An 18,373-nucleotide genomic window follows, 5' to 3' on the forward strand; every position below is an offset into this window, starting at 1 on the left:
GAAAATGAATTTTGAAATACAGTGTTTTCACTAATAGGAATACAGTGTTATGTTATCTCATTTAACAGTTGAATGAAGAGATTTACTTTAAATGTACTTGTCTTACAGAGACCTTTTAATCAAAGTGAAGTTTGGAGAAAGCATTGAGGACTTACAGACCTGCCGACTCTTAATTAAACAGGACATTCCTGCAGGACTTTTTGTGGATCCATATGAGTTGGCTTCATTACGAGAGAGAAACATAACAGAGGTACAGTGATTAGGGGATTTTTTGGGAGAGAAATTAATTTAGGGGTGCTATAGTTTGGACTAAGGCAGGTTTCGGGCCGGGGCGCGGTGGCTCAAGCTGTAATAGTTTTGGACCGAACGGGCGGAAAAAGGAGATAGCAGGTTTGGCTAACACGGTTTTCATTAGCCGGGCGAGGTGTGTAAACTCGGGAGGCTGAGGCAGGAGAATGGCGTAAAGGGAGGTGGGGCTTGCGGTGAGCTTTTGTACTCCAGAGATAGACTCCGTCTCAGAAAAAAAAAAAAAAAAAAAAAAAAAAAAAAAAAAAAAAATAGTCTTTTTGTTAAAGTGTGTAAAGTGACATTTTTAGAGATAGAATGGACATAGTCTTTGTCAAGTGAGTGACTCTTGTCAGGAATAAACCAACTAAACTGAGCTAGTTAAATGCTTTTTAGCAAGATGGTTCACAGCTCAGTGACTAAGAAAATTATCTGTGTGTATGTGTATGTCTTGAGAAAATTAATGATTAGTAAATAGTGCCTCAACAGTAACTTTGTTAATGAGAATGACATATACCCCAACATCTGGGTAAGTGTCGCATCATTGCATTCCAGCCTGGGCGTCAGAATGAGATTTTGTCTCAAAAAACAAAAAAACAAACAAACAAAAAAAACTGAGGCACAACGAGGCCAAGTAACTTATCCAAAATCATATAGGTAAATGGAAGAGCCAATAAATGGATCCAGGATTGTCTGGTTGCAATATTGTTGCCCTTGCTGGGCCTAAATCTTACCCCTTAGTTAGAAGAGTTTCCTTGACTTTGATAAGAATTCCTTGGGGGCACGTTTGTACAGATTATTGCCTTCCTGGGAAATCCTGATTCATTAGGTCTAGATTGGACCCGAAAATCTGGTTTGAAGAACCCAGATGATTTCTTTTTTTTTTTTTAAGTATTGTGGGTACGTAGTAGGTATATGTAACCCAGGTGATTTCTGTTAAGAAATTTTGGGAGACACTGTCTTAGTTGATAAGATTATAATCTACTTATAATTTTTAAAACTGTAAAATAGATGCATCTATAGTTATTCATTTTTTTTTTTTTTTTTTTTTTGAGACGGAGTCTCGCTGTGTCTCCCAGGCTGGAGTGCAGTGGCGTGATCTCGGCTCACTGCAAGCTCCGCCTCCCGGGTTCACGCCATTCTCCCGCCTTAGCCTCCCAAGTAGCTGAGACTACAGGCGCCCGCCACCACACCCGGCTAGTTTTTTGTATTTTTAGTAGAGACGGGGTTTCACCATGTTAGCCAGGATAGTCTCGATCTCCTGACCTCGTGATCCACCCGCCTCGGCCTCCCAAAGTGCTGGGATTACAGGCTTGAGCCACCGCGCCCGGCCTATAGTTATTCATTATGGCAGTTTGTTTATTTCTAATCGTGGTTTAGGCCAGTTTCTTTACCCGTTTATTGTATTTTAATTTTTTTTGAATAAGTAATTGCATTCTCAAGGGTTCATTGAGTAGATATAGAAAGGTATGCAATGATAGCATTCTACCTATGTCAACCCCAATCACCAAGTGTGTTCTCAGTTTTTTGTGTATGTATCACAGTTCACATACACATACAATTATGGAAGGACCTCATTTTTTAAAATTTAATTAATTTTTTTTTTTTTTTTGAGACAGTGTCTCTGTTGCCTAGGCTGGAGTGTATTGGCACAATCTCGGCTCACTGCAACCTCTGCCTCCCAGGTTCGAGTGCTCCTGCGTCAGCCTCCCAAGTAGCTAGGATTACAGGTGCATGCCACCATGCCCGGCTAATTTTTGTATTTTTAGTAGAGTGGGGGTTTCACCATGTTGGCCTGGCTGATCTCGATCTCCCGACCTCAGGTGATCCGCTCGCCTTGGCCTCCCAAAGTGCTGGGATTATAGGCGTGAGCCACCAGCCAGAAGGATCTCATTTATTTCTTTTCTTCAATGAATTATGAATTCTAAGTGAGGCTTTTCAAATTTAAAATAATGGATTTCAAATTTCAACACAGTTTTTGGCTTGTAAGGACATGGGTTGGAATCATATTTAAATCTACTTAATAAAATCACTTACTGTGTTCTAAGAAAATGGAAGTTTTTTGGATGGGGATTACCCAAAAAGTCGTACCTTTGGATGGGGATGAGATTTGGATGTTTGAAGGTTGACTGTTACAAGGGTACAGGTAGAGAGTGCCATTATAGATTGATTAACAAGTTTATCTTGGTCTTGATTTTCTGCTTTCTAATCTTCTAATCCCTAATTATAAGCCTTGTAAGTGTAGGTACTTCTTTATTTTGGAAACTTCTAGAAAAATAGATGTTACATTTGTGACATTTAAATATATGGAATTTGATGCCTGACATATTAGATGCTGCTTGCTTCTGCCTAGTTGAGATTGTGGCCCAATTCCTTGTACAGAAAAACTTTGTTATGCTAAGTATTATTATATAATAAGTGTAACTGGGTAGAAGGAACTTATATGTAGGGACTGACTGATGCTTGTATACCTGGATTAATGTCTTGACTCTGCTCCAGGAAATAAAATTTTTGGCTGCAGCAAATGGAACTGTGGGCCCAAACTAAATGAGTGATGTGCCAGCAAAATGCTTTGTAAGGAGCTTGTGATGGTTTGTGAATAATTTGAAAATAAATGCAAGCCTTAAGTAGGTTCACCAAGGATAAGGCAGATCAAATAAACCTCATTTCACTTTTTTAGGTAGGGTTATTAAATGTATTTTTTCATCAAAATCTCTTAGATTCTTTGAAAGCAGTATAATATTAGATTGAAACATATAAAATTGCTGTTTTATAGGTCAAAATGGAAACACTTTCTGAAACCGTAAGTTTTACTCAAAGTATGTAGTATTAAGGCTTATGCTTAATAAGTGGACAAGTGGAGAACAGGTAACAGATTTAGTCTCTTACTTGAAACAAGCAAGAAATAAACAAAATATATGAAATAATGGGAAAAGTCATTGGGTATCAGGCAATGAAGGGCAGAGATATCCAAGAGAAGGGAAATAAGTGAGGTGAGCCCTGCTGTCATCCAGCTTATTTCCTTGAGAATGTTTTCAGGCTTAATGCAGGGAGGAGAAACTCAAGCAGAGCCTAGTGGACTTTTTGAGTTGAGGAGGTAAAGTTGAGATTCTGGGCAGACAGAGGTCACTGGAATTCACAAGACAGTGTACCAGAGAGGAGAGAACTTCATGGAGGCAGAACTCCAGAAATAACAGAAAGTTCCTTTCAAGTATGTAGCTGAGTATTTTTCAGTGTTTATATGTTAGGAAACTACCTGATGCCAGGGAAAGAACCATCTAACAAAATGAGCGGTAACAGTGTGTCTCTGTTGAGTAACTGCACTCACACAGGGACAGGAGTAGTACCTCGTCCCAACAACCAAACTGAGAAAAGCCTTATAATTTCTTGAACAACGGATAAACAGAGAACTTTTACTCAGTAGCAGGGAATACTTAGCCGCAAACTGAACGTTGCTTTAGTCCTGCATAACAAATCTTAAAAGCAAAACCTTAAAAAAAAATCAAACTGTTTCTAAGTAAACTATCTGCATTGCAAACAAAGCTCAAGAATATGTATAGGAATACAGACGTATCCAGCAAGATCAAATCAGCAATTTCTTAACTCTAATAAAAAATTAGCAGCTAAGCAAGGATGTGGGGGAAAAAAATGACCTATAATGAGGAGGTGAATCAATCAGTTAAAACCAATCTAGAATTGCCCCAGATGTTAGAATTAACAGGCCATAGACCGGGGTTGGTGGTTCACGCTTATAATCCCAGCACTTTGGGAGGCTGAGGCAGGTGGATCACTTGAGGTCAGGAGTTCGAGACCAGCCTGGCCAACATGGTGAAACCCCGTCTCTGGCCAGGCGCGGTGGCTCAAGCCTGTAATCCCAGCACTTTGGGAGGCCGAGACGGGTGGATCACGAGGTCAGGAGATCGAGACCATCCTGGCTAATACGGTGAAACCCCGTCTCTACTAAAAATACAAAAAACTAGCCGGGCGAGGTGGCGGGCGCCTGTGGTCCCAGCTACTCGGGAGGCTGAGGCAGGAGAATGGCGGGAACCCGGGAGGCGGAGCTTGCAGTGAGCTGAGGTCCGGCCACTGCACTCCAGCCTGGGCGACAGAGCGAGACTCCGTCTCAAAAAAAAAAAAAAAAAAAAAAAAAAAAGAAACCCCGTCTCTCCTAAAAATACAAAAAATTAGCCAGGCGTGGTGGTGGGCACCACCAGCTACTTGGCGGCCGAGGCAGGAGAATCACTTGCATCCCGGAGGCGGAGGTTGCAGTGAGTTGAGATCGCGCCATTGTACTCCAGCCTGGGCAACAAGAGCGAAACTGCAACTCCGTCTAAAAAAAAAAAGAATTAACAGGCCATTAAAACAGTTACTGTAACTGCATCCCATGTGTTCAGAATTTAACTGGAAACGTGGAAGATATTTTTAAAAGTCAGCATTGAACTTCTAAAGATTAAGACTGCAGTGTGTGAGATGAAAAATACACTGAATGAGTTAGTGGCAGATCAAATATTGCAGAAGAAAAGATGAATGAACTTGAAGATACTGCAATAGAAACTATCAAAAATGTAAAACAGATAAGAAACAAATTTCCAAGGTGAACAGAGCATTAATGAACTGTGTAACAACTAAGTGGCTTGCCCTACATGTCACTGGAGTCCCCAAAGGGTAAAGTGAGAGGCAGAGATGGAAAAAATATTTGAAGAAAATTTGACTGAAAACTTTCTGAATGTAATGAAAACTATAAACTCAAATATGAAAGATGCTGAAGTACAAGAACATGAAGAAAACTATATAAAGGTACATGATAATCAAATAGCTTAAAACAATGATAAAGAAAATGTTTAAAGTAGAGAAAAAAAGATGTTACACACAGAGGAGCGAAGATGATGACAGGTGGTAACTACAGGGTAAATATGTAAGACTTCCTTTTTTTTTTTTTTTTTTTTACTATTTCAATCTCTTTACAAGATAATTGACAAAAATAATAACAATGTAGCATAGCATTGATACCATATGTAAAAGTAAGATGTGTGACAGAAATATCACAGACGGCTGGGCTCAGTGACTCATTCATACCTGTAATCCAAGCACTTTGGGAGACCGAGGTAGGAAGATTGCTTGAGGCCAAGGAGTTTGAACCAACCCAGGCAACGCAGTGAGAATCTCTACCAAAAAGTTTAAAAATTAGTTAACTGTCAGGCGTGGTGGCTCACGCCTGTAATCCCAACACTTTGGGAGGCCAACGCGGGAGGATCATGAGGTCAGGAGTTCGAGACCAGCCTGGCCAACATGGTGAAACCTCATCTCTACTAAAAATACAAAAAATTAGCTGGGCATGGTGGCGTATGTCTATAGTCTCAGCTACTTGGGAGGCTGAGGTGTAAGGGTTGCTTGAGCCTGGATGGTTGAGACTTCAGTGAGCTGTGATCACGCCACTGCTCTCCAGCCAGGGTGACAGAGTGAGATCTTGTCTTGAAAAAAGAAGAGGCTAGGTACGGTGGCTCATGCCTATTATCCCAGCTCTTTGGGAGGATAAGGCAGGAGAATCGCTTGAGCCCAGGAGATCAAGGCTGCAGTGCACCATGATTGTGCCACTGCACTCCAGCCTGGGTGACAGAGTGAGACTCCGTCTCAAAAAATAAGATAGTAGGTGCATATAAAGCATAGTGAGATAAGGCTGCCAAAAAGCTAATGCAAGTTTTGCCTAAAGAAGATAATACTGCTACTGTACTCTATGAGTATTTCAAAGGCAGCTAATATGAGGAATGATTTGGAAACCATGTCATGAGAACCCAGGAGAACTGTGAACATTTCCCTTGTCAGGAGAAGACTTCGTGGCAGCAGCTATGGTTGCCTTCTGATGATTGAAGGATCCCTAGTGGAATAAGGAATGAATTTATTGCAGACATTGTAAGCAAGAACAACTGATAAATGTTACAGGCTAGTACATAAAGTTTCTACTCATGAAAAAGAAATAACCTTATAACGGTAGATAGATCGTGATGACTCATAATAATGAGCTTCCTTCCAGTCACTGGAAGTACTCAAGCAGTGGCGGTGTACCTGAAAAATACCTTTGTTGGTACAGTGGTTTAATTTTATTACTTCTAAGGTCCCCTATGACTCATGAGATGATACAATTCCTTGACTTTTGCCAAGGAGTTCTGTTCCTGCTGTGATTAACTGAAAAGGAACAACATGAAAAGAAAACATAGCACTTGGTGTCACTGTCAGAGGACAGTTAGGATGCTTGATGTGATGGGAAGGAGTTAATGCTGTTTGTTTCTTTAAGTTATGCCCAGGTTTTGCATGGACAATCTAAAGAGAAGTTATGTGTGTGTGTACATCCATACATGTACACATAGGTCATGTGTATAATGCCTGTGTGTGTATGTGGATATATGTGTGTGTGTACATAAATATGTATGTATGCGTGGATATATATATGTGTGTAATAAATAAATATACATGTTATAACTCAGGCCTAATTTCTGCCATGTGTACACTTTCACTTTTGGTGAATACTATACTTTTCTATAAAATAGTTTTTACCATATTATTTTAAGAAATCATTTACTATTTTTTCCATTAACTTTTTATACCCTCTCTAGAAAGAGTGCTGGCCTTTGCTTTGACTTCCTGACCGCAGTGCTCATACTCACTGCCCTCACTTGCTTTTCTGAAGAACAGGAAATTGTCAGAATGATACCAGTCATTTTAACTCAATACAGGTTTTACCCTTTGTCATCGTTTTTGTGCTTATTGAATAATGCTATATTCACAAAATTTCTCAGTTCTTAGGTACCTGTTTTGTCACCTAAACACAGACTAATAAGAAAATATTACAGGAATAATTTTTATTATGGGGAAATTTGGTACCCTAGAATATAATTCCCCCAGTTTATTTTTAGTAAGCAAACTTTTATTAACCATAAATTGTCTTCTGTTTCTCTCCTTAAAATTGAGGATGGAAGGGGAATGGAAATTGTTTGTAAAGGGGGCAAACTTGACACTGCTCTGTGTGTCTGAATATAGTCTTCCGGTTTTCACTTTTAAAAAATCTTCCTCATTCATTTCTTCTTGATTAATATTTATTTTGTTTTTGAACAGGCAGTGATGGTTTCAGAAAATTTTGATATAGAGGCCCCTAACTATTTGTCCAAGGAATCTGAAGTTCTCATTTATGCCAGACAAGATTCACAGTGCGTTGACTGTTTTCAAGCCTTTTTGCCTGTGCACTACCGCTATCATCGGCCACACAGTCACGATGGAGAAACCTCGATTGTGGTCAATCACCCAGATTTGTTGATGTTTTGTGACCAAGGTGAGGGCTGCAGGTGTTTTCTAAGGGTCAGAAAATAAGAATAAAGGTATGGTGGCAAGTTCTCCTTCTGCTAGGGTGGCTGGCAAAGTTCTATTTCTTGACCTAAGTGGTAGTTAGAAGGGTATTTGCCTTATAATAATTCACTAAACTATGTATTTGAGTAGATTTTTATGTGTGTGCTTTATTTTACAATCAAAAAGTTAAAAAGAAACATGCATTTGCCATCCCTGTCCTTGACACCGCTGCCCCAACTGTCGTCTCCTTCCCTCTACGACTAACTCACCATCCTGACTTTCAAATACTTACTTATGTTTCTTTATATGTTTATCATCCAGATGGGCATTCCAAGATACTATACCAAGACTAAGGTCTTGTCCATTTATAAAAATCTACTATTTCCCTCAAGTCTCTTAATTTACAGGTTTCTCTCTATCCCTTTCCTTTCTTCCAAACTGAACTGTTGAAAGAACCTGGGCCATTTGACCTGCAGAGTTGGTCGTAGCTGGGGTTTTGCTAATTGTACTCATGTTCCTCCTACTTCTTTACTTACTGGAAATTGGCAGCTGGCTCCAGAGGAATGATCAGATTCAGGTTTGATTCCTTTGACAAAACTATAGGTAGTGCTGTGTTCTCTTCTCAGTAGCCATTTAATCTTAGTAGGCATGTACATGTGTTTATTTTTGCAGCCTTTGGTCCACATTGCCCCTCTGTTGCTTTTTGTTTCTTCGTACCAGTCTTGCAGGACTCTGTGGCTTTTGATGTTTTGTTTCCACTTGCATGTATTTTGATGTTTGGGAAGATACTTTATCACCTAGTTTTGTTGTAAATTTTGTCTGTGAGTTATAGTCTCGATCTCCTGACCTCGTGATCCACCCGTCTCGGCCTCCCAAAGTGCTGGGATTACAGGCTTGAGCCACCGCGCCCGGCCCGTGAGTTTTTTATTTTGCTGCATGATTGTTGTTTCTGTTTTTATGTGAGAATTTGGGTAAATTGAAAAATTAGCTGGGCGAGGTAGCTCACAATCCCAGCACTTTGGGAGGCTGAGGCGGGTGGATCAGAGGTTAGGAGTTTGAGACCTGCCTGACCAACATGGTGAAACCCCATCTCTACTAATCTCTACTAAAAATACAAAAAATTAGCTGGGCATGGTGGCAGGGGCCTGTAATCCCAGCTACTTGGGAGGCTGAGGAAGGAAAATCACTTGAACCCAGGAGGCGGAGGTTGCAGTGAGCCAGGATCGCACCAGTGCACTCTAGCCTTTGCAGTCTTCTCAAGAACGTTTTCTTTCTTCCTTTTTTTTTTTTGAGGCAGAGTCTCGCTCTGTTTCCCAGGCTGAAGTGCAGTGGCGTGATCTTGGCTCACCACAATCTCCGCCTCTCCTGCCTCAGCCTCCTGAGTAGCTGGGACTACAGGTGTGTGCCACCACGCCCAGCTAATTTTTGTATTTTTGGTAGAGATGAGGTTTCACTGTGTTGGCCAGGCTGGTCTCGAACTCCTGACCTCGTGATCCGCCCACCTTGGCCTCCCAAAGTGCTGGGATTACAGGCGTGAGCCACCGCACCCGGCCAGATGTTTTCTTTAGTGTAAGAAGTTCCTTTCAGTTTTCGGTTCTTTGTGTCTTCAAATTTGGGTTGATTTAGAATGTTTATAAAAGTTAGTAGCACTGAGGCCAGGTACAGTGTATCACACCTGCAATCCCAACACTTTGGGAGGCCGAGGCGGGCAGATCAGTTGAGGTCAGGAGTTCGAAACCAGCCTAGATAACATGGTGAAACCCCATCTCTACTAAAAACATAAAAATTAGCCAGGTGTTGTGGTGTGTGTCTGTAATCCCAGCTACTCGGGAGGCTGAGGCACGGGAATCGCTTGAACCCGGGAGGCAGAGGTTTCAGTGAGCTGAGATCGTGTCACTGCATTCCAGCCTGGGAGACAGAGCAAGACTGTCTCAAAAAAAAAAAAAAAAAAAAAAAAAGGTTAATAGCACTATTACTAAAAACCGACAGATGGGAGGTTTTTAATGCTACATTTGTTACCATCGTACCTATCATGTTGAGAAAATTTAAAAGTGTTCAGTTATATTAGCTTTGTTCATCCAACCTTGTTTTCTGTTTCCATTAAAGGTACCTCTTAGCATAAATAAAGTTTGGAAAAGTTCCTCTCCTGAGAGAACTGGATTCTGGTATTCTGTCTTTTTATCTGAATGCTCTTTTATGGGTGTGTTTCATATGGAAATTTATCGAGTTTTGCACTTACAATATGTTTACTTTTCTGAGTGATGCTTCAAAAAGAAGTTTACATTAAATTTTTAAGAGCAGCCCCAAATTTGAGTACAATGAAGATTCGTTAAGAAGTCATGTTCGGCCGGGCATGGTGGCTCACGCTTGTAATCCCAGCACTTTGGGAGGCCGAGGTGGGTGGATCACGAGGTTACGAGTTTAAGACCATCCTAGCCAAGATGGTGAAACCCCATCTCTACTAAAAATACAAAAATTAGCTGGGTGCGATGGCAGGTACCTGTAATCCCAGCTACTCTGGAGGCTGAGGTAGGAGAATCGCGAGGTGGAGGGTGCAGTGAGCTGAAATTGCACCACTGCACTCCAGCCTGGGTGACAGAGTGAGACTCCGTCTCAAAAAAAAAAAAAAAAAAAAAAAAGAAGTCATGTTCAACTTCAATACTTTTGTAATTTTCTAATTTCTTAGGCAGTCACATAAAAAAGGATGCTAAAAGGCCAGGCGCAGTGGCTCACACCTGTAATCCCAGCACTTTGGGAGGCTGAGGCGGGTGGATCACGAGGTCAGGAGATTGAGACCATCCTGGCTAACATGGTGAAACTCCGTCTCTACTAATAATAATAAAAAAATTAGTTGGGCGTGGTGGCAGGCACCTGTAGTCCCAGCTACTCGGGAGGCTGAGGCAGGAGAATGGCGTGAACCCAGGAGGCGGAACTTGCAGTGAGCCGAGATTGTGCCACTGCACTCCAGCCTTGTCTCAAAAAAAAAAAAAAAAAAAAAAAGAATGCTAAAATAACAGAATGTGATAGATGGGTCCAGATCATATACATAATGTATTAAAATGTTTGACTACTTCTATCTGTTGAGGTTTAATACAAGCCTAGCTTTGAGTCCAAATACAGGTTTTCTGACATCGTTTTCTACAACTTTTCTCAGAGTTCCCAATTTTGAAATGCTGGGCTCACTCAAAAGTGGCGGCTCCTTGTGCTTTGGAGAACGAGGATATCTGCCAGTGGAACAAGATGAAGTATAAATCAGTAAGCTAATATTTTATGTTGTTTTTTAGATCATGTGCCTCATTTAAAGCTCTTTCTGTAATGTTTCTGCCATATTTAAGAGATTAGCACTTTTTTTTTTTTTTTTGAGACAGTCTCGCTCTGTTGCCCAGGCTGGAGTGCAGTGGCACAATCTCGGCTCACTGCAACCTCCGCCTACCAGGTTCAAGTGATTCTCCTGCCTCAGCCTCCCAAGTAGCTGGGACTACAGGCGTACACCACCACATCCAGCTAATTTTTGTATTTTTGGTAGAGACGGCGTTTCACCCTGTTGGCCAGGCTGGTCTCAAACTCCTGACCTTAGGTGATCCGCCTACCTTGGTCTCCCAAAGTGCTGGGATTACAGGTATGAGCCACCGTGCCCAGCTGGGATTAGCATTTTCTAATATAGGAAGCTGTTTTGTCTTACAGCAAAGGGTTACTACAAAGCACTGCTGTTTTTGGTTGGGGAACTTTCATTGAACATACAGTTGGGAAGATGGATGACTCTGCAATCTTATGCAGTGTAGATTTGTTTTCAAGTAGATTACCATTGCCATATGGTACCTGGAAATTTTTCTCAAACTCTAAAATACATCTGGAGACCTGCATTTGATTGATTATGTCAATGAAGAGTATGCTTAGTGTTTATGATTTATTGATTTAGTGCATTGCTACAAGGTAAGTGGTGACCCTATTAAAACATTTTGAATTCAGTTGTCTTTATTTTTTTTTTGAGACGGAGTCTTGCTCTGTCGCCCAGGCTGGAGTGCAGTGGTGCAATCTCGGCTCACCACAACCTCTGCCTCCTGGGTTCAGGCAGTTCTCCTGTCTTAGCCTCCCAAGTAGCTGGGACTGCAGGTGCCTGCCATCATGCCTGGCTAATTTTTGTATTTTTGGTTGAGACGGGGTTTCACCTTGTTGGTCAGGCTGGTCTCAAACTCCTGACCTCAGGTGATTCATCCCCCTAGCTTCCCAAAGTGCTGGGATTACTGGCGTAAGCCACTGCATCTGACCTCAGTTGTCTTTAAAATTCTGTAGCTTGCCATAAGAGGTCATAATTTAACACTTTAAATATAGTTTATATATATATATATATATATATATATATTTTTTTTTTTTCCCCGAGACGGAGTCTTGCTCTGTTGCCCAGGCTGGAGTGCAGTGGCGCAATCTTGGCTCACCACAACCTCCGCCTCCCAGGTTCCAGTGATTCTCCTGTCTCAGCCTCCCTAATAGCTGGGACTCTAGGTGCCCGCCAACACGCCCAGCTAATTTTTGTATTTTTAGTAGAGACAGGGTTTCACTATGTTGGCCAGGCTGGTCTCAAACTCCTGACCTCGTGATCTGCCCGCTTCAGCCTCCCAAAGTGCTGGGATTACGGGCGTGAGCCACCGCACCCGGCCAACTTCGTATATATTTCATCTTTATATATACCAGAAAAACCAGGTGGCCGTTACTAAGGTGATATTCCATCCCAAGGTTTGTTGAAGATGTCATTTTTTGAATGATGGTTTTCAGATAGCACTTTGTTACAGATTGGGTTGGTTACTTGTATTTTTGGGGGTGTAAAATCATAATTCAGGTATTTACAAAAAGAAAACAAAAAGTATTCCCAAGTTACCTAAATTTTAATGTTTTGTAAAACTTATTATAAGTGTAAACTTTCCCAGTGTTTTTCACAGAACTCCTTTATCTTCAAAACCAAATAGCAAATAGAACCGAGTTGAATGTAGGAACTTTTGCGTTGCTGGTCACAGCAAAGGTCACATTCAGTTGCACAATATGTGAATAACAAGGTTTTAAAAGCTATCTGGGGTGAGAAAGGCAAATGGGAATGAAAGGATAATTTAGTTTTTTGTTGTTTTAATGTTTTTCCTATACATCTTCAATTTAGAGAGAATTCTGTATTCTAATTTGAAACACGTTAAGAGGAAGTAAATGTTTATATTGATTACAGAGGTGACACTGGGATATAGCTTTTCTTAAAAGAATATACTTTATGTAAAAAGCAGAAAAATCAGAACTAATGAGATTTAGCAACTTATTGTGGGAACTGAGTCTGATTCTGTAACATTAAACGAAATGTTAGATTCAAAAGTCATTCAAACCAATAATACTACATGTAGTGTAGCACTGGCTGAAAGATATTTAAAACAAAAAGGAAAGAAAAAGATCCAATTAAAAATCAAAGAAATAGTGGTCTCACCTTATGACATGCATTTTGTTTTACTATATTTATTTATTTATTTAATTTGTTTGAGACGGAGTCTTCCTCTGTCGCCCAGGCTGGCGTACAGTGGTGCGATCTCAGCTCACTGCAAACCTCCGCCTCCCGGGTTCAAGTGGTTGTTCTGCCTCAGCTTCCCTAGTAACTGAGGCTACAGGCACCTGCCACCACACCTGAATAATTTTTGTATTATTAGTAGAGACAGTTTAGTAGAGATGTTAGCCAGGCTGTGTTCGAACTCCTGACCTCAAGCGATCTGCCTGCCTTGGCTTCCCAAAGTGCTGGGATTACAGGCATGAGCCACCACACCGGGCCCATGACATGCATTTTAAATGTCTAACTTCTCTCTCTCTCTCTCTCCATAGGTATATAAGAATGTGACTCTACAGGTTCCAGTGGGACTGACTATACATACCTCTTTAGTATGTTCTGTGACTCTGTTCGTTACAATCCTGTGCTCTACGTTGATCCTAGTAGCAGTTTTCAAATATGGCTATTTTTCCCTATAAGTTTTATGTAGTTAAATGCTTCCTAGAAACCTAAATAAGACCTATTAATTTCTGACGAGAAGTGTTCTTCTAGAATTTAGTTAATTACTTTTATCTTTTGTCTTCATTTGTGGCCAAAATTATGTTTACTAGAGGAAATTGGGGATAATTCTCAACTAATTCCAAAATTTAGTGCTCTATTGCATAGATCCTTGGTAATCCTCAAGCATCAAAGGCCATAAGAGGAAACTTAATTCTGCTAAATTAATGTTTATTTTGTGAGAAGTGACTTTATCTTCATTTGAGAGAGAAAAATTATTTCTTTTTTTTGAGATGGAGTCTCGGTCTGTCGCCCAGGCTGGAGTGCGGTGGCGCAATCTCGGCTCACTGCAAGCTCCGCCTCTTGGGTTCACGCCATTCTCCTGCCTCAGCCTCCCGAGTAGCTGGGATTACAGGCGCTGCCACCACGCCCGACTGATTTTTTTGTATTTTTAGTAGAGATGGGGTTTCACCGTGTTAGCCAGGATGGTCTTGATCTCCTGACCTGGTGATCTGCCCGCCTCGGCCTCCCAAAGTGCTGGGATTATAGGTGTGAGCCACTGCGCCCTGCTGAAAAATTACTTCTTTATGTAGTAGAGACAAATTATTGTCATTCTGCGAATACTTTCAATTTAAGCTACAAATTGAGAAAACCATTATAAATAAGAATAAAATAGGCCAGGCGCAGTGGCTCACACATGTAATCCCAGCACTTTGGGAGGCCAAGGTGGGCGGATCACCAGAGGTCAGGAGTTTGAGACCAGCTTGGTGAAACCCTGTCTCTACTAAAAATACAAAAATTAGCTAAGGGTGGTTGTGGGCGTCTGTAGTCCCACCTAATTGGGAGGGTGAGGCGGGAGGATCTCTTGAACCTGGGAGGCGGAGGTTCCAGAACTGGGAGGGTGAGGCGGGAGGATCGCTTGAACCTGGGAGGCGGAGGTTCCAGAGAGCCAAGATCGCACCACCGCACTCCAGCCTGGGTGACAGAATGAGACCCTGTCTCCAAAGGAAAAAAAAAAAAAGAATAAAATAATTTGGATGAAAATCATGTTTATTTAAATATTAATGTTATGAGACTATTAAAGACATTTGCCAGAGTTTCAATGAAAATCATTAAAGTAGGACAGCTAAGAAATTAATATTAATATCAAAATTATTGGTAATCTTAAATTATTGATTATTCCTTAACGTACTCCATTCTCCTTTTACATTTTATAATGTTTCTTTTGGATATATGATTTAGCAAAGGACTTGATGAAACTGAATACTAAGATTTAGTACAGTGTCAGGAAGACAACTCAGATTGCCATTTTGAATAAAGTTGTACATGAACAATAATTGGAATCATCAGGTAATTTTTTTAAACAAAGTTTCTTCATTTACTGTTATGTTTGGAAAAAAATTAGAAAATAAAGTAAGTGCCGTAGGCTAATTAAAAAATAAAACCTTAGGGCAAGTGTGTTCCAAAACAGAAGCCATCAAACCAGGGTGTGTTGGCATTATTTGTTTTATATAGAGTATTGAGATGTGATAAACCTTTATATATGCCATCACTGCTCCATTTCCTAAAATATTTTGGTGTTTTCATGGGACTACATCTTGTAGAATTTGACATGTATGACTTGACTAGCCATAACCGTTCTTTTTAAATGTGTATTTGAGACTTAAATATTGGAAAAGGCAACCCAGTGCCATAAAGCAGAAACAGTGACCTTTCAAATGACTAAAATTTCAACCCAGTTGAGTTTCAGACCGATTTCGTGCTTTCTCATAAGAAAGAATTTCATGTTTTAGAAATATTTCTTTCACTATGGCATTAATAATGTGACACTGAAATGGAATTATATGTCAGTTACAATTCAGTAACATTGACAGGCAACGTTTTGGAATACGGTTAGACAGGGAGGGAACATGGTACTGTTTCACATCGAGAGTGAGTATGTGGGGGTATGTGTATACAGAATGTTTTGTTTTTGCTCATCACAACCAGGTTTCATCAGTATTTAAAATATTTAAGATTGTGGCTTGGAATGTGGTTCAGCCATTTACTCACTTACGCAAATATTCAGAAGTGTAATAAAAATGTGAATGAAGAAAACTTTGATATGACTCTTCTTGCCTGGATAAATGGTTGCAGATGACATCACTTTTAGTATAACAGAACATTTCTGGTTTTGTTTATATTATCTTGTAAACATGGCCAACATGGTGAAACCCCGTCTCTACTAAAAATACAAAAAATTAGCCGGGAGTGGTGGCGTGTGGCTGTAATCCCAGCTACTTGGGAGGCTGAGGCAGGAGAATCACTTGAACCCGAGAGGCAGAGGTTGCAGTGAGCTGAGATCGTGCCACTGCACTCCAGCCTGGGTGACCAAGTGAGACTCCGTCTCAAAAGAAAAAAAAGAAAAAGAAATATACCTTTAAAGGAGTTCCTTTAGTATGTCTCTGTTGGTAGCTTGTTTATGTTTGATGATATATTTATTTCACCCTCACTCATCTGATGGATAATTTAGGTAGTTGTACACTTCTTTTTTTTTTTTTTTTTGAGACAGAGTCTCGCTCTGTCGTCCAGGCTGGAGTGCAGTGGCATGGTCCCTGCTCACTGCAACCTCCACTTCCCGGGTTCAAGTGATTCTCCTGCCTCAGCCTACTGAGTAGTTGGGACTACAGGCATGCACTACCACACCCTGCTATTTTTTGTATTTTTAGCAGAGACAGGGTTTTGCCATTGTTGGCCAGGCTGTTCTCGAACTCCTGATCTCAGGTGATCCGCCCACCTCAGCCTCTCAAAGTGCTGGGATTACAGTGTGAGCCACTGTGCCCAGCTGGTAGTTGTACACTTCTAAGCTTGGTTATTTTCTCTTGGTACTTTGAAAATATATCATTATTGACTGGAACCCATTTTGCTGTTGTGAAATCTGCTGTGAATGTAATAGTTGTTTGTGCAGAATGTCTTTTCTCTCTGGTTGCTTTATCTCTGGTATTCTGCAATTTCATTTGTATGTGTTTGAAATTTCTTTTACTTACCCTGCTTGCTGTTCAGTTTGCTTCCTGAATCTGAAGATTCTTGTCTTTAATCAATTCCGGAAATTTTTCAGCCATTATCTCATTATTATCTGTGTCTTTTGGTTTTTCTCTTTTCTCTCCTGGAATTCTCATTAGGAGTATGGTAGACCTTAACAATCTATCCCCATGTCTCTTAAGCTTGCTTTCATTTTTCCTGTCTCTAGGCTGTTCTCAGTAATTTCTTTTGATCTGTCTTTCAGTTTACTAATTTTCTCTTCAATTGTGTGTAATCTGCTATTTAACCAAACATTGGCTTTGGTTTCAATTATTCTTTGTTTCTAGAACTTCTACTTAATTCTTTGGTTGTTGTTTTTGTTTTGAGACGGAGTTTTGCTCTTGTTGCCCAGGCTGGAGTACAATGGCACAATCTTGGCCCACTGCAACCTCCACCTCCCAGGTTCAAGTGATTCTCCTGCCTCAGCCTTCTGAGTAGCTGGGACTACAGGCGCCCACCACCACGCCCAGCTAATTTTTGCATTTTTAGTACAGATGGGGGGTTTCACCAAGTTGGCCAGGCTGGTCTTGAACTCCTGACCTCAGGTGATCCGCCCACCTTGGCTTCCGAAAGTGCTGGGATTACAGGCGTGAGCCACCATGCCTGGCCTACTTAATTCATTTTCAAAGCTGTTTGGTCATTAAAAAGATAATAAAATAAATTTAAAAAAGCATCTTGTTTCTTGCTCATGTTTTCTAGCTCCTGTCTTATTTTCTTTAATCATTTAAATAGGCGTATTTTATATTCTGTAGCCATTAATTCTAGCAGCTAAAGTCTGTATGGGTTTTCTTATATTCTTTGTAGTTTCTATTGACTCACTCATTGTTGCTTATTTCCTCAGGTATATTGTATTTTGGGTGCTCATGTTTGGCTTTGGAAATCCTGTTTAATCTGTGAAATCCTTTGAGACCCAGGTTGAGGGTACACCTGTGCAGTCAGGATTTGTATTTGTCTCGTCCAGGCCCCCCAGAACTCCAGCCTGGGACCACTTTCTTGACAAATTTGAACTTTAAAACCTTAGTGAGGGAAAATTCTAAAAGGTTATTAATTCTAAAGGAAAATTTTCTTTTTCCCTCCAAGCCCACTGCAGGCCAAAGTAAACAAATGTCCTGTACGTCTCCCTGGGCTAGTACAGGGTCTTTTTCCCCCAGTCAGTTCTTGAAGGGTATAGCGCTTTGAATTTCCAGTCCTATGCAGGATCACAGTCCTGATTTCTTGTATAGGCCCAAGTCCTTGTCTTTAGTTTCCTGTGCACCTGTTAAAACCCTAGAGATTTCTTAGATAAGTAGGTGCCCTCAACACAACCATGGCTTCACTGCCCTGCTTACCACTCTGGTTTCCTGCCCCTTCTTCAGGTTGAGTGTGAAGTTTGGAAGACTGTCAGAAGCATTCTGTTTTCATTCTTGCAAGCTGTGCCTTTGAAACAATGTCCTGTTTACCAGTGTTTCTGTGTGTTTATTAAACACACATAATCAGAGCATTTTTCAGGTTATCTCTTACTGTGCCATGTTGCTCCTTGATTCCTTTCTCTCCTGTACCCTCTGCATCAATTGAGTTTTCTACTCTACATTGATAGAGACGCACAATCCCTCTTTCTTTCCACTGCCTTCCTACTTTATTTCCCTTCTATTCTTGCATCTCTATACTCCATTATCCACACTGCAGTCTAGTGATCTTGAA

At 40.7% G+C, this 18,373-nt stretch overlaps 1 protein-coding gene and 2 long non-coding RNA genes across 5 annotated transcripts in view; 2 read left to right on the top strand and 1 right to left on the bottom strand.

Moving 5' to 3' along the window:
- PIGX (phosphatidylinositol glycan anchor biosynthesis class X) overlaps nt 1–14,677 on the top strand; it is a 34,462-nt gene extending 19,785 nt beyond the window's left edge. For all 3 annotated transcript variants that reach the window (XM_050779217.1, XM_050779218.1, XM_050779219.1), the window contains exons 3-6: nt 109–250; nt 7,396–7,609; nt 10,778–10,878; nt 13,471–14,677. In XM_050779217.1, coding sequence (XP_050635174.1) covers nt 109–250; nt 7,396–7,609; nt 10,778–10,878; nt 13,471–13,614 — 601 coding nt within the window. In that variant the 3' untranslated portion in view covers nt 13,615–14,677. The remainder of the gene's footprint in view (nt 1–108; nt 251–7,395; nt 7,610–10,777; nt 10,879–13,470) is intronic.
- The window catches only part of LOC126948015 (uncharacterized), a 340,440-nt gene that overhangs the window by 253,628 nt on the left and 68,439 nt on the right, over nt 1–18,373 (bottom strand). The window lies entirely within an intron of this gene.
- LOC126948014 (uncharacterized) overlaps nt 1–18,373 on the top strand; it is a 198,653-nt gene that overhangs the window by 57,803 nt on the left and 122,477 nt on the right. The gene's annotated exons all lie outside the window — the stretch shown is intronic.

Source organism: Macaca thibetana, chromosome 2 (assembly GCF_024542745.1).
Source record: "Macaca thibetana thibetana isolate TM-01 chromosome 2, ASM2454274v1, whole genome shotgun sequence".
In the NCBI taxonomy this organism is placed as follows: domain Eukaryota; kingdom Metazoa; phylum Chordata; class Mammalia; order Primates; family Cercopithecidae; genus Macaca; species Macaca thibetana.